Here is a 15,189-nt window from a genome sequence, read left to right as displayed (position 1 = left end):
AACACAGGAACCCCTCACACACAAACACATAAATGTTGTTACCTTTTATTATCTCCATGCCCTACATGATTTTCTTTCCACCTTCCTACAGCAGCTACCCACCAGACCACCAGGATGAGAAGTAAGAGCTGAGAACAAGTAAGACGATGGATGTCAGCACAAGAGAACCAGAAAGCAAATGATAGCTGGGAGGAGGCAAAAGGAGCTGAACATGGAAGAGAAACCCTCAGCTTCCCTTCCTGCTGCCTAATTCTTTTGTGATTCCATGTAGGCATTTCATTTACAATCCCTCTCGGAGGTGACCGCCTTGCACTGGAGCCAGGAGGGAGGGGGGGTGTCCTGAGCTGGCTGATGACACATGGACTTCTGAAACAGGTTACCTCACCTGACTCAACAAACAGTAAGCATCTGCTATGTCAGCCCTCTGCTGAACTCTGCACACACAGAAAGGGAGGAGACACAGAGCGGTGGTTGCCAGGGGCTGGGGGAGGGGAATGGGGAGTTCATGTTTAACGGGGACAGAGTTTCAGTTGGGGAAACTGAAAAAGTTCTGGAGAGGGATGGTTGCCCAACAATGCGAATGTACCTAATGCCACCGAACTGTACACTTAAAAATGGCTAAAACGGGGGCTTCCCTGGTGGCACAGTGATTAAGAATCCGCCTGCCAATGCAGGGGACACAGGTTCGAGCCCTGGTCCAGGAAGATCCCACGTATTGCGGAGCAACTAAGCCCATGTGCCACAACTACTGAGCCTGTGCTCTAGAGCCCACAAGCCACAACTACTGAGCCCGCGGTGCCACAACTACTGAAGCCTGCGTGCCTAGAGCCCGTGCTCTGCAACAAGGGAAGCCACCACAATAAGAAGACTGCGTACTGCAACAGAGTAGACCCTGCTCGCCACAACTAGAGAAAGCCCGCCCACAGCAACGGAGACCCAACGCAGCCAAAAAAAAAAAAAAAAAAAAAAAAGCTAAAATGGTAAATTTTATGTTATGTATATTTAACTACAATTAAAAAACATTTTTTTTAAGGTGGGAGGGATGAGATAGCCTTCCTCTCCTCCCTCTGAAGAACAGGCCTTCGGAATCATTAACTCTCTTTCCTCCAGAATAAATTTGAATTCTTGTGCATGCTTCCCCCTCCTATCATCAGAGTACTGTGCCCAGCAGCCTGACATCTAGAAATCTCTACCAGTTCTGGGCACAGGCCCCATGGAGCTTTGTGTTCCCAGCAGGTGCCCACCAACGCCAACCCACCAGCAGTTCACAAAGGCTCAGGCTAAAGGCATTTACTTAAAAAAAAAAAAAAATTTTTTTAAGTCACTTAATCCATCAATCAAGTCACTCTTCTCAAAAAATGCGCCCACGCGATGAAAACCTTTCCTCTACCAAGACGCAGATCTAGACCGTGTGCTCTTGCAGGTGGTGACCACTTCTCATACAGGCCACCTCCAATCCATGAAACAGGCCATGTTGCTAAGTCTCCTGATACTTCACCATAGAAACTTTATGGACAGTGTTATATTATCGCAAGTGAGCCCACAAAGCCTGTTTCCCACAGGCCACACATTCATGATTAAAGCCAGTTGAAAACAATACTGCTCCAGGTACACGGTCCAGAATGTCAGCTGCAGGGTGCCCTCCCCTCAATACACACCCACAGATACAGACACCTGCCACCTGGGTGCAGGCCTCCACCAGCACAGGGGCGCACAGCGCACAGGCTCAGGTTCTGGGTTGAGTCTGAACCCGAGTCTTTTTTTTTTTTTTTTAAACTTTTTTTGGGCATGCCACTCTGTATGTGGGATCTTAGTTCCCCGAGCAGGGATCGAACCCGTGCCCCTGCACTGGAAGTGTGGAGTCTTAACCACGGGACCACCAGGGAAGTCCCTGAACCCGAGTCTGAATCTGAAATCTGCCGCTTACTGGCTGTCCAACCTTAGGCACGTTATTTAACTTCCAAGTTCTGTAAGCCTTGATCTGGTCATCTTGAAAATGAGTAAAATATCCCACTTCAAAGGGTTATTGTGAGGGATAATGAGATTATATAAGGAGGGAACATACTGCATAGTAAGTATTCATTATTATTCCTATTCAACCCCAGAACCCCTTCTGAAATGAATCCACGTTAAAATACAAATGACTTGTATCAGAGCAATTTTTGTTCTGAACTGAAGAAAGAGAGAAAAAGAGGGCTTCCAAGAGGTCTGGAGGGATAAAGGAACCGGCCAACTTCTGAACCACAGGCTGCCCGTCCCCCGCAACCCTGCTTTGTGGGGTTGAAGGTAGTTTCCACGGTGAAGAAGGACCTTGTGAAGGTTAGAGGGACCTTCTCCAACTTCACCAGACCTTAGCTAGACTAGACCAAGAGCCCATCCAGTCCTGCCCTCCGAAGTTGGATTCAGACAGTGAGAAGTGATGGTGGCTCTGCTGCACGGCTGCATCAGTGCGTCCCCACCAGCCCCTCTACTCCCAGCCCCTCACCCACCCCCAAAGCTCTGTTCTTCTCCAAAGGATACCAGGCAAGTGGCCTTCCCTCTAGTTATTCCCTGCAATTTGAGCAACGACACTCACTCAGCACACCTCTGTCTTCAAGGGGCCACCGCAGGATGCAAAGACACGAGAGAAGAGATACATACGCCCGCCTCCCCTCTCACGCTGTGCCCACACACCTACCTCCGCCTCCCCTCCCGCTGCTCAGGCTTTTGGGTGCCCCTGCCCAATTGTTTTGTTCTGTTTTAATTGAAGTATAGTTGATTTACAACATTATATCAATTTGTGGTGTATGGTAGAGTGATTCAATTATATACATATATATATTTTTTCAGATTATTTTCTGTTATGGGTTATTACAAGATATTGAATCTGTCTGAATCTTTTCTTGAAGACTCTTTTGTGAATATGCAGAACTGAAGACCAAGTATGACATGCTTTCAACCACTTTCATACAAATGTGCCTTGAAAGAGAGAGTGGCTAGGTGGTGAAGAGAGAACATGAAAATCTTCTTCCTTGCAGTCTGGCTCTGGAGACTGCCCGGTTTACCTCCAGAGGTGTTCGGGCAGACAAATGAAAGCTGTGAGAAGACCTATGGGCCATGCACACAAGTAATTTACAGCCTACATTCCTCTCTCCACCCAGCAAGAAGGAAAGGAGGGGACTTAGGACCTACTTCCGACTTCATGGAAGTAAACATGTCTAGTCCTTCACCTGACCTTTCCCACGTCCACAGCAAGTTCACAAGAGGCATATTGGCAATTTGGGTGGAAAAACAATTCTTCAATGTGCTGTCCCATCACGGCAGGGCGGTTAACATCCCTGATCCCCACTTCCCAAATGCTGTTAGTGCTTCCCAGACACAGTGACAATGAAGCCTCCCTCCCCAACATTTCCAAACACCCCCAGGAGGGCAGTGCCCCCTAGGTGAGAAGCGCTGAGTAAGGACCTGTACTGTTTTGTGTCACACGGTGCCCAGCACACACCAGGCACTCCAGTGGGAAAGTCACAAGAATACTTAGCTCCAGCGACTTCCCTGGCGGTCCAGTGGTTAAGACTCCATGCTTCCACTGCAGGAATCTTAACCCTGGTCAGGGAAGGGTTTGATCCCTGGTCAGGGAACTAAGATCCCACATGCTGCACAGTGTGGCCAAAAAATTAAAACCCCCCAAAAACACAAAAAAACTTAACTCCGTATCTCTACCAAGCGAGCAATTACTGAAGCCCTACTGTGTGCTCGGCATTTCTGTAGGCACTGTGAGCATCAGCAGGAAGTATGGATCATGGTTCCTGTACGTAAGGAAGTATCAGGGAAAACATGACCATGAAATATTCAATATGGGTAACATACACTCAGATGCTAAATTACAAGGTCCATGAAAAGGTGGAGAAGGTGACCAGCGAGAGCTGGCTCGATCAGGGGAGGCTTTGTGGGAAAAGCGGAAGCTGAGGTTTGTTGAAGGAGGTGGGATTTTGTTCACACAGCCCTGCTCACCCTCCATCTGTCCCTGCAAGGACCGCTGTTCATAGAAAACCCCTCCAAGCCTGTGGTTCCAGGAGCAGTTCAGCAAGCCCAGCCCTTCAGATCCTGTCCTGGGATGATTTCTGGTGGAAGAGGGTGTGAGAAGTTTCCCCTTCTCTCTCAGAAGACCCGCTGCTGTCAGGCCTGCTTTCAGGAGGCCCTTCTCATCCTAAAGGCAGAGCAGAGGTGCATTCACTGCCACACGCACTGACTGAGCCAACAGATTCTGAGCAGCGTAAGACTCTCCTGCCCCGGGGACACGCACTTCCCTCCTCCGTCAAAGGACTTCTGCCTGCTCCCTTACCAACCTTCAACTTTCCTCTCAGGCAAAGAGTCTCCATGCCCTCCACTCGGCCCTCTCTCCACGGCCCTCTCTCCACGGGGCGTGCCACCAAGCGCTTCCCACGGCCCACCCGGCCCCCTGACATTTCAGCTGCTCCTGGAGGCTGGCTCCTCCAAGAAGCCCAAGACTGTGCTTCTCCAGCCCTGTTTCATTTCAAACGTGCAAAATCAGCAACGCTCCCCCTACACACCTCACTCATCCTTGACTTGTACAACAATGTTAAACTGAGAGTTGCGTACACACACACACACACACACGTGTGTGTGTGTGTGTGTGTATGTACAGTATCTACCTAATGTTAGGAAGAATCCCACATCCCACAACCACAAAATGTAAGCCAAGGATGGGCCTACTAAGTCTCCTGTGAGACTTACCGACCTTCCTACCCTGGACACTCGGGCTAGTAACATCGATTCAAACACACACACACACACACACACACACACACACACACGTGAGGTGATGAAAATGTTAAGTAGCTTGACAGTACTTATCATTTCACTATGTCTGTGTCTATCAAAACGTGGTACACCTTAAATACACACAATTTTTATTAAAAATACAGTAAAAACATCTAGCGGTATACCCTTCTCCCTCATACAGCCGCTCTGGCCAATCCGCGCACCCGCGCACCCTCTGCAGAGCGACATGCGAGTCCGCACGGACCCAGTACTCAGAGACGGTCCTCCCGATGAGTAAAAATGACAGTTATATGCCCTTTCCATATAATGCCCTTACCCTTTGAAACAAACTTTTTTTTTTTTCCCCTCCCATAGGAAGGTTCAGAAGAAATCCTTTTGGAAATTAAGCCTGGAGTTCCTACCGCATCCTCAGACCCCTGGCCCTTGGTTGCTGACCAAATGCTCCACCCTAAGAATGGCCCTGGGCTTCCCTGGTGGTGCAGTGGTTAAGAATCCGCCTGCCAATGCAGGGGACACAGGTTCGTGCCCCGGTCTGGGAAGATCCCACATGCCGCGGAGGGGCTGGGCCTGGGAGCCACAACTACTGAGCCTGCGCGTCCGGAGCCTGTGCTCCGCAACGGGGGAGGCCGCGACAGTGAGAGGCCGCGCATCGCGATGAAGAGTGGCCCCCGCTCGCCGCAACTGGAGAGAGCCCTTGCACAGAAACGAAGACCCAACACAGCCAAAAATAAATACATAATAAATAAATTTTTAAAAAATTAAAAAAAAAAAAAAAGAATGGCCCTGATCCAAGGTCTCCCAATTCTGGCCGTCGCCAAATTCTACCTGCTGGTTCACCTCTATCTACTCTTTCTGTGGCAATGCCAGCTCAGTTTTTCAACATGTGATTTGTTTCTCTCTCAATCTACCAACAAAATATTTGTCTTGCAAAAAGTAAAAACAATTCTTTTATGGGCTCTCATGGCATGCCAAAGTTTCCTGCTACACAGTCCTTATCATGACTTGCAATTTTATGTATATGTTATTATATATATATATGATTATTTTATTAATGTCTCTCCCCACAACTAGACGGTAGGAAAACCATGTCTATCTTGTGTGTCATTGTATCCTCTGTGCCTAGTTCTAGCTCTTTCCTCAAGCAGAATAGGAAATCCTACCCACCATTAGCAAGTGCATCCCCGCCTGTCTGGCCACTGGGCAACATGTCTAGGGGCTCCTTTTGGATCACCACAATTCCATCCCCTTCTTCTCTCCTCCCTCTGCCACTCCCTCCCCTTATTAAGAACAAAAAGCCTCAAACACCTTTTCAATTACCCTCTGGAGGAGCTTCCCTAGACTCAAGTCAAGAACTGGTTGGTTAGGAGAAGAGCAGGAAGAACAGGAGAGAGGAGAGAATGAATACGGGCTTCTACCAAGTCATGTCCTTGTATCTTCCTATATTCTGTGGGCACTCAAGAAACACTTTGAGAGCTGGCTTGTTAACCTGATCACTTTTTGGTCAATTTCTTCAACCTACTCAAGAAAAAACTGAGGGAGCTGTGGGTGTAAAGTGAGTGCTGGGGGAGGGAAAAGACTGCATATCAGATTTCAAGATGACTGACCAGGGGACAACAGAAAATGAGTATAATTCACAGCAACCAGATTTAACGTAAACTTCCTGACCCTGAGGGTTCTAAGATAATGAGGGAGGCAGTAACAGTTTAAAAAAAGGAGGTGGGGGGAGAGCCTCAGCTTGCAAAGGGATTGCTTAGAGGGATGCTTCCAGAGGTCTGATTAAATAGCTCAGAATAGTATAAGCTCGCTACTACATACTTCCCATAGTATCTAGAACCCTATTCTCAATAAAAAAGACCAACAATGCTTGGTGACTGACTGATGCAGGGAAGGATATTAGTCATAACTTCCTCTGGTACAACTTTGGAGACAGAAAGATTAGTCTGGCAGACTCTCCGATGGCTTCTGGAGATGTTCTGCAGCCCCAGAACTGTTTTATGTTCCTGGATGGAGAGGTCACTGCATTCCTTATTTATAGACCAATGCCAAAGGACAAGCTTGTAAAGAGTGGTTGCACACTTCCCGCTATCTTGTCCCCAGGATGACAAGCAAGGACACTCAACATACCCAAACTGTGTGAGTTACCCCCTTGTAGGCACACAGTTCGGAGTTGAAAGGAATGGAGGCCATATCTGAGATCAGGATTCTACACAGCATAGTCTTAAGTGAGCTCCTGGGATAAGCGTGAGGGGGTGGGCCAGCCTGCTCTCTTGCTGATCTTCTTACTGTTCTCTTAACTGTGAAAACCTCACTTCTTCAAAGACCCTCCCCTCCGTGTGTTACGAAGGAAGGGTCATGGCTCTGTCCTATCCCGCAGCGTAAAGGGGGGCGACGCCTCTTCCCTCGTTTGGGGGATGGCTGAACACCTAGTTGCAGCAAAGTTCTCCGCAACCTTCCTTCCACCCTCTTGCCAAAGCAGCTTTTCACTTCACTCCAAGTGCCACTAGCTCCCCAAACAGCCCCGCTCCCGTCTGCGGTTCTCCAGGAAAACAGTCCCCGGTCAATGCCATTGCTTCTGCTGCAGGAGGTCAGTCTCCCCAACCCCTGCCTGAGGCGTCTGTCGTCAACATTTGCACAGCGAGCACATCAGAGTGCAGCAGTTGTTCAGCAGCCTAGACACACATGCCCAGAGCTGCCAGCTTTCTGAGTGGTGCTGGCTCCACAGCCTCGTGAAGAAACAAGGAAGGGGAAGCGACTCCTCCAAAGAACAGACACAACAACATAAGATCATTTGAGAAAGAACATCTCTGTCAGCACTACTACCCGGCAACAAGTCCCTCCTGACTGCACGTCATGGTATTATTTCAATACAGCCACGCTGCGCACAGCTCCGTGGTTCCAAGGACACTGCAGTCCAAAACCTCCAGCTGGCTGGACAGTAAAGAGAGGCTGCTTGGGTTATGAAGTGGGTCAACCAAAAGGAGCAATGCAAAAGCGGAGAGAGGTCAGCCCGGGGTCTGCTCCCTCCTTGTCCCGTCCTCTTCCACTGATACTTGTCCTTTGTGAGAAGCCAAGAGTTCCGAGTCAGAAGATTCTCCTGGAATATAACCAAGCCTGGACACGGAGAAGGTTTGAAAAAAGAGGCCCGCTTTTTCTCTTGGAAGATCCTAACTTTACTTCAGGGATGTCGCTCCGATGGAGGCTTCCAGAACTCTTGTCTACCACAAGGTCTGATTCCAAAAACAACCCAGAAAAGATATATTCTTAATTGTGTATATATAGACGGCAAGAGAAAGCCTAACAAGCATGACACTTACTGAATGCTTTCTCTAAGCAAGACTGTGCTAAGAGCTTTCACTTGTTATGATACACGTTTATTCAACAAACAGTTGAGCCCCCACTATGTTCAAAACACTGTTACAGGCACTGGGGATGCAAAAATGAACAGAACAGTCAAAATCCTAACTTGCACTGAACTTATATTTTAGTCGGGGTTGATATATATAAATATATGTCAGCTGGCGATAAATACTATGAAATAAAAGCAGGCTAAGGGATGCTATATAAAAATTTATATGAAAACGAAGCAGGGTAGGAAGTGCTATTTTAGATACACTTGTGCTGGAAGCATTCTCTTATTGTCATCTGATAACAATTAACAGTAAGGGCGAGGGCTTCCCTGGTGGCGCAATGGTTAAGAATCCACCTGCCAATGCAGGCGACACGGGTTTGAGCCCTGGTCCGGGAAGATCCCACAAGCCGCAGAGCCACTAAGCCCATGAGCCACAACTACTGAGCCTGCGTGCCACAACCACTAAATCTCATGTGCCTAGAGACTGCGCTCCACGACAAAGAGAAGCCACCGCAATGAGAAGCCCGCGCACTGCAAAGAGCAGCCCCCACTCATCACAACTAGAGAAAGCCCGCACGCAGCAACAAAGACCCAATGCAGCCAAAAAAACAAAACAACAACAACAAAAAAACAATAAGGGCGATCATATAGTCACGATGTGCCAGGAACTGAACTAAGTACTTAATATGCAGTATTTCACTTAATCCTCAGCAACTCTGAGTTCAGTACCATCACCACTACATACAGATGGGCAAATGGAGCCTTAGAGAGGTAAGGCTCTTTGCAGACTCTGCAGCAAACTAGGGAAGAAGGGGGAGAAAGGCCAAGGTTACACAGTAAGTGAGAAAGCAGGGACTTGAACTCAGGAACACAACCCCATGCTACTGGGTTGGTGGATAAACAGAGCCTCAGAGAGGTCAAGTGGGCCTGTGGTCACAATGTGGTAGGTCCACCCGCCTCTCCACACATGGCTAAGAGATAGTGCAATTCAATCTTCCCTAATATCAGACTATTACTCTCATCATCAGCTGGAAGCCAAGCCCTATCTTGAAATAAGAGGAGAAAGACAACTTGGGCTCTTTGACGCCACCTAATAAATGCTGAATATGTTCCTCTCCCATCCCCTCCCTAGGCCCCCAACAACACATGATGTAGTACAGGGAAACAGGCTTTTCTGCTAATTCTCCAGGTTGCCGTTTTTCACTGGAAAACAGACAGAAACAGAACAAGAAATGACTGAGAGAGCTTCTCAACAGTGCCACAGGGGCTCTCCAAGGTGGGGTGGAGGGGACAGGCCCTGAGCAAAGGCCAGCAGCAAGGAGAAAGCAGGCCTTCTGCAGTCCCATTTCAAAGAAAGCACTCCCTCCGGCCCAGGAGTACTGGGGTGGTAGCGGGGGAAGGGCAATGCTTTCTTAAGAAGCATGAGGCAGGAAAGACAGAAGCACTGGGAGCGGGTCACAGGGCTCTCTTGGAAGAAGGGAGAGGAGAATAAAGCAGGAGGCAATTGAGGAAAGAGGCTAACATTCCTTCAAGTAGAGAAGTCCAGAAGGGAAATACCAAATCCAAGGTCAGATGATGTTTGCAGAATTGCTGGAAATCCCAGGTTGAGGGTCCAGGCCAAACTACCAGAAGAGTTTGCTAAAGGGAAAGAGAAGTCCAAGGAGAGTCCCACAAGGTTGAAACCAAAGGTCATGGTTTGGACCCACCTTCTTTTTTATTATATTTAAGTCACCACAAAACAGGAACCTGTAGCCAGAGTTAATCAACAACCAAGGTGGGAAGGGAAGATGGGAGCTCATCCTAAAGACAAGCTCATTAAGGGGAGCCTGGATTTCCATCTTATATCCCAGCTGGCTTAACTTGAGAATCGCAGTTTAAACTGGTCTTAAGAATCTCCCTCCTGGGCTTCCCTGGTGGCTCAGTGCTTAAGAATCCCCCTGCCAATGCAGACGACACGGGTTCGAGCCCTGGTCCAGGAAGATCCCACATGCCACGGAGCAACTAAGCCCACGCACCACAGCTACTGAGCCTGTGCTCTAGAGCCCGTGAGGCACAACTACTGAAGCCCACAGGCCTAGAGCCCATGCTCCGCAACAAGAGAATGAGAAGCCCTCAATGAGAAGCCCGTGCACCACAACGAAGAGTAGCCCCTGCTCGCCACAACTAGAGAAAGCCAGCGAATCTCCCTCCTAAAGCCTTCAGACCCTCTTGCCACCAACACACACACACACACACACACACACACACACACACACACACACACAGTGAGAGAGAGAAATCAATGTTCCGTCTTCCTCCTCAGCAACTTATCACCTTATCTCCAGCAAGTCAGGTCTCCTAGCCCAACACTGCACCAAACAAATTATGACCTGAATGGCAAGAAAAACTGTGTCACCTAGAGAAACCCAATTAACGACATGACTCTGCTCTCTTAATTCCCCTCTCCCCTCCAGTCATATCCGGGGCACCTGTGTAGCTGACCGCCTTTTCCCACTACTGGCCATGTTCCCTGGCTAACTCAAAAGCCAGAAGACGATTTCAACAGGGGCCTCCAGAGCACCTAATCCAGAGATGGGAAATCTTGCTCTCCCCAACACCTTGGCCTGTTGAGAAAGCCGGAAGGACACAGGACAAAAACACCCCCTGGGGGACAGGTGGGAGTCTTCACCTTGAAATCACTCAGTTGCCCCTTAAGCCAGGGCTCCCAGCTGAAGGAAAAACATATAAATGCTGCTGAAAGCCCCCAAATGAGGGCATGCAAGAGCCCCAGGAGGGAACACGAATATTTCGAATAAATTCCTGCTGCACTTGTTTCCTCTGATCCCTTTTCTAATGAACCCCTCCCTGGAGAAATCTCCATCGCCTCCCCCTCCCTCCAGCAAAACCATGAATACCCAGGCCTTTCCAAACCACATGCTGCATGTGTTTGTACGTGTACAGACATATAAACATCCTCTTCCCAGCCCAGTCCAGAGTTTCTGAAGACAAGAAACGCATCCCCCCTCCTCCCCCAGTGCACTTGTCTTTCCTCCCAGCCCCACGCTGCTGCAGAGTTGGTAATGTAATATGCGGGGACCCTGAGACCGGAAATGCCTGGTTCTGGACTGCTGCACTTGAAACGCCAAGGCACGGGGAGAGCTGAGCAGGGGATGAGGGCGGCGGTAGGAGGTGTGCGGCGGAGAGGGGAGGCTGAAGTGCCTGCCGACCGGGAAAAGATGCAATTCAGGGCTGGGAGAAGAGGAGAAAGGGTGACGAGGGGGAGGCTGGCAAGGCAGTGGCAAAGTCAAAATTCGAGGAGCCGAAAAAGAGGAGGGGGAGGAAGAAGATCTAAGTAAGAGCAAGGGGGGAAAGAGGCCTCAAAGCATGTCAGGCGCTAGGGAGGGGCATCACGGTAAAGATTCTGCAGGCTCAGGAGAACCAGAGGGTGACCCTCAAACACCTGGGAGGAAGGGGATCCGGAACCTGAGTAAAGGTAGAGGAGGAGGGAAGAATGGGGGCGGGGCACCCCAGGGCGGGGACCGAACTGGCTCCCAGAATCTGCAGCGCATGGAGAGCGGAGGGGAGAGGAGGGCGGAGGCCTGGCACCAGCGGGCTCCCGGAAGGGGGCGGGGGTCGCCGCGGGGCGAGGCTCGGGGGCAGCGCGCTCACCCGCAGGGCGGACAGGTCGATGTCGTCCAGGCTGCGGGCGGGGGCTGGGTCGCCCATGGCCTCCGCCGGGAACGGGGCCCCGGGGCCGCTCACGCTCCGGCTCGGTTATTCCGCTGCCGCCGTCGCCGCTTCTCCCCCATCGGGGGATCCCGGGGGCGGACTCCACCGCGCCTCCCGCGGAGAACCGGGAGGGGGAAGGCCGGCGGGAAGACCGACCCACCGACTGACAGGCGATATCGCCCCAGAGCCTGCAACCCGAGCCTCCAGACACTCCCGCGCAGGCGCAGAATGGCCGAGCACCGGGGAGGGTGGAACAGGGAACGTGACGCGAGCGCGCCGGGTTCCCCCTCCCCCTCGCCGACACCTGCGCGCAGGCGCAGGAGAGAGAGAGCGAAAGGCGCGCGCGAGGACCGAGCGACCGCGCGAGCCTGGCGTGAAAGAAGTGGGCGGTGGCCGGGGCCGCCGGGGAGCGCGCCCACCAGCTGGTGCGCGTGCGCACACGCGTTTCCTTCCCTCCCCGTGTTTTTTGCCCTTTCTCCTCCCCGTTTCCTTCTGAGCTCTCCTTTGACGCCTTTCCTTCCCTTTCCCTCCACTTTCGTGTGCCCAGCTGCCAATCAAGCCACCCACCTCTCTATTTGCGGGGGGAGGGGGGCGGGACCCAACACCCTCTATTACTAGGGGGGTTGTTATGGTAACTCCCCACGCGAGGGCTGGGTGGCCTCTAGATAGGAAGGGCTGTCCACCCACCTAATTGCCATGGCAACAGTGGAGCCGCTGAGGGAGGGGCCTCTTCGTGAGAAGTTGGCTGGAGAAACCACCTGGGGGATGGGGAGTGGAGAAGAGGACTGGCTGCCTCAGGAATGCCCCTGACCCCATTACCCGGCTGCAGTGGGGAGGGCTGAGAAGGGGATCTCAGATCTCAGGATAGGGAATCCTACCGCAGACCTTTGTCTCTGCTCCTCTTGTTCTGTACATAGGAACTGTTTCAACAATTATTCATTGACTGATCCCTGGAGCTGTGTGAGGGGGAGCGGGTGGCAAGGGGAGGTGGAAGGGAGGAGGAGGGATCTATGTCCAGCCCCTTCAAATCTTGCTTGGGTCACCTCAGGTCTAGTCATGTTGGCGTAGCACCCCCCAGCCATTAGCCTCACTGGAGGCTGGGTAATGCTATATAAAGAACAAGGAGTCATGTTCTGCCACTGACATGCTGTGTGACCTTGAACAAGTTGCTTTGCTTCTCTGGGCCTTTCTTTTATTGTGAATTTGAAAGAAAGAGAAGGCCGTTTGATCTTTGAGATCACTTCCAGCAATGATGGTATCTCCAAAAGACCCCACTGTCAGCCTTAATGTAAACATCACTTAGAAGAGTTTGAATGAAAAGTCCTTGGAAAGAGGCAGACATCCTCCTTTCTGGACCCTTCTCCTTTGCACATTCCGATGCACATCCAGTCTTGCTCCTCTCCCCGCCCCTCCGCCACACCCAGTTTACCTTGCTGTTGTCCTTGTCCAAGCCATAATCATCACCTACCTCCACTACTCTTATTAGCCTCCTACTTGGTTTTTGTGACTGACCTCCTTAGGTCAATTCTCTATACTCAGAGTGAATGATTTTTCTAAAACTCAAATCTGATGTCACTCTTCTGTTTAAGATCCTTCACTAGCTCCCCACTGTCTTTGGAGCCTCAAGTGTGGCAACCATGACCCTTCAAGATTCTGCCTGCTTCTCCTGCCCTGTTTTTCAGCACTCCACCATTCAACCTCACATGTTCTAGCCATATGGAAATCCTCTACACGCAGTTCCCAGAACCCAAAAGACCCTCCTCAACCATTTCTTCTCCCCCAGAATATTCTGACCATGCCCATTCTCACTGACTTTTGCTTTGTCCTTCATGTCTAAGTCACCTCCTCCATGAAGACTTCCTTGACCCCCCCGAGACTGAGTTTGGCTCTTCTGTTTTAGCTACCTGCCTTAAACCATGAAAACATTTAACACTTTGAATTGTAAACGTTGAATCTCCTTAAAGGCAAGAATTATGTCAGCCTTGTTCAACACAGGGCCTGGCACCCACCAGAGGTTCAGTAACATGTAAGTGAATGAAGGCCTCTGTGTCTGGGTAGGCACTGTGAAATATAGTAACTCAAGGACAAGAGCATGGGATAGTAGGAAAAAACACAGTGCCTTGTGCAAGTCATTAATGTCTCAGGTTCAATTCTATTATCTGTAAAACAGAGATAATAACAGGAAGGTTAGGATAAAATAAAATTAGGTATGTGAAACACTTGGTATATTCAAGGTCCTCAGTAAATTTACTAATGCCTGACGCAGGCAGTGTTGAATAAAGACATACTGAATCAAAGAATGAGCAGATTAAGATCACAGAGGTAGGACAGATGGCCACCCAAACCTCAAGAGGCAGTCTAACCTGGGGAGTGGGGAGGATAGAGAAACAAGATTGGCCCTGTGCTGATAATTATTGAAGCTGGAGTATTGATGTGTGGGTACCTGAGGTTTCATCTGTCTATTCTCTACTTTTATGTATATATGAAATTGTCCATAATAACTTTAAAAGAGACAATGTGGTAGAGGAAGCCCTGGATCAGGTATCAAGAAAAGTTAAACTATTAAAAATAAGACAAATTTTGGATCTCTGGGGGTTGGACATTTCGCACAGACCCAATCACCCTCAGGGCCTCCCACCCACCTTGGGAGGCTGGATTCATTCTCTTCACACTGGGTCTAGAGGCAACTCTTCTGATTGCAGGCCCACTGCTTTTTTTCCCTACACTGTGCCGGCCTCCATTCAAAAAACTCCAGGACCGAGGAGTGGGGAGCAGATAGACCAGCAGACGGTATGAAGCAGAAGCCCACCTACCCCTGGCCCAGCCCTGGGGCAGCTGCTGCCTCCACTCTACTCCACAGTTAATGAGGGAATGGTCCCCTAGGGAAAGAGGCCCTTCGTGCTGACAATGAGGCTAATTAGCAGATTGCCAATTAGTACCTGGGGACTGGCTACACATGGGAGGGGGGATTTCTTGTGTGGAAGTGGCTTCTTCAGAGGAACAGAGGGCTGGACTCAAAGGAGAGGACGGGAGCGAGGCCACAGTATCCCCTCTCTCCACGTCATCATCCACAAGCACACTCCTCCTCCAGGAAGGCCTCCTGAACTGCTCACCCTATTCCCCTCTGTTTCTTCCTGCTCCTGTGGTCAGTTCTGAGATTGGGGAGTGAGGCTGGGGGAACAAAGGGCAAGATCCAGGACTGTGCTAAACTTTTTTCTAATTGCAAAATATTTCACATATACAAAAAGATATGGAAAAAAATATCTAAAGTTCATATCCCACCACCCAGCTTAAGAAATAAAAGTCACCAATTCACTCAAAGAGCTCTCTCTGTATACCCCTGTTATCTT

At 50.1% G+C, this 15,189-nt stretch overlaps 1 protein-coding gene across 28 annotated transcripts in view; it reads right to left on the bottom strand.

Annotated features, from left to right (window-relative positions):
* Positions 1-12,230, bottom strand: part of MINK1 (misshapen like kinase 1) — a 50,336-nt gene extending 38,106 nt beyond the window's left edge. For 21 of the 28 annotated variants that reach the window (XM_067020939.1, XM_067020940.1, XM_059046636.2 and 18 more), the window contains exon 1: positions 11,780-12,069. In XM_067020939.1, the coding sequence (XP_066877040.1) occupies positions 11,780-11,836 (57 nt within the window). In that variant the 5' untranslated portion in view covers positions 11,837-12,069. Of the gene's footprint in view, positions 1-11,779 lie in introns of all 28 variants that reach the window. The other 7 variants (XM_059046640.2, XM_067020947.1, XM_067020951.1 and 4 more) reach the window with 7 other exon arrangements.
* Between the last annotated feature and the right edge of the window lie 2,959 nt (positions 12,231-15,189).

This window comes from Kogia breviceps, chromosome 19 (assembly GCF_026419965.1).
Source record: "Kogia breviceps isolate mKogBre1 chromosome 19, mKogBre1 haplotype 1, whole genome shotgun sequence".
NCBI lineage: Eukaryota > Metazoa > Chordata > Mammalia > Artiodactyla > Physeteridae > Kogia > Kogia breviceps.
Note: the sequence above shows the minus strand (reverse complement) of the source record. Positions and strands in the feature narration are given on the sequence as shown.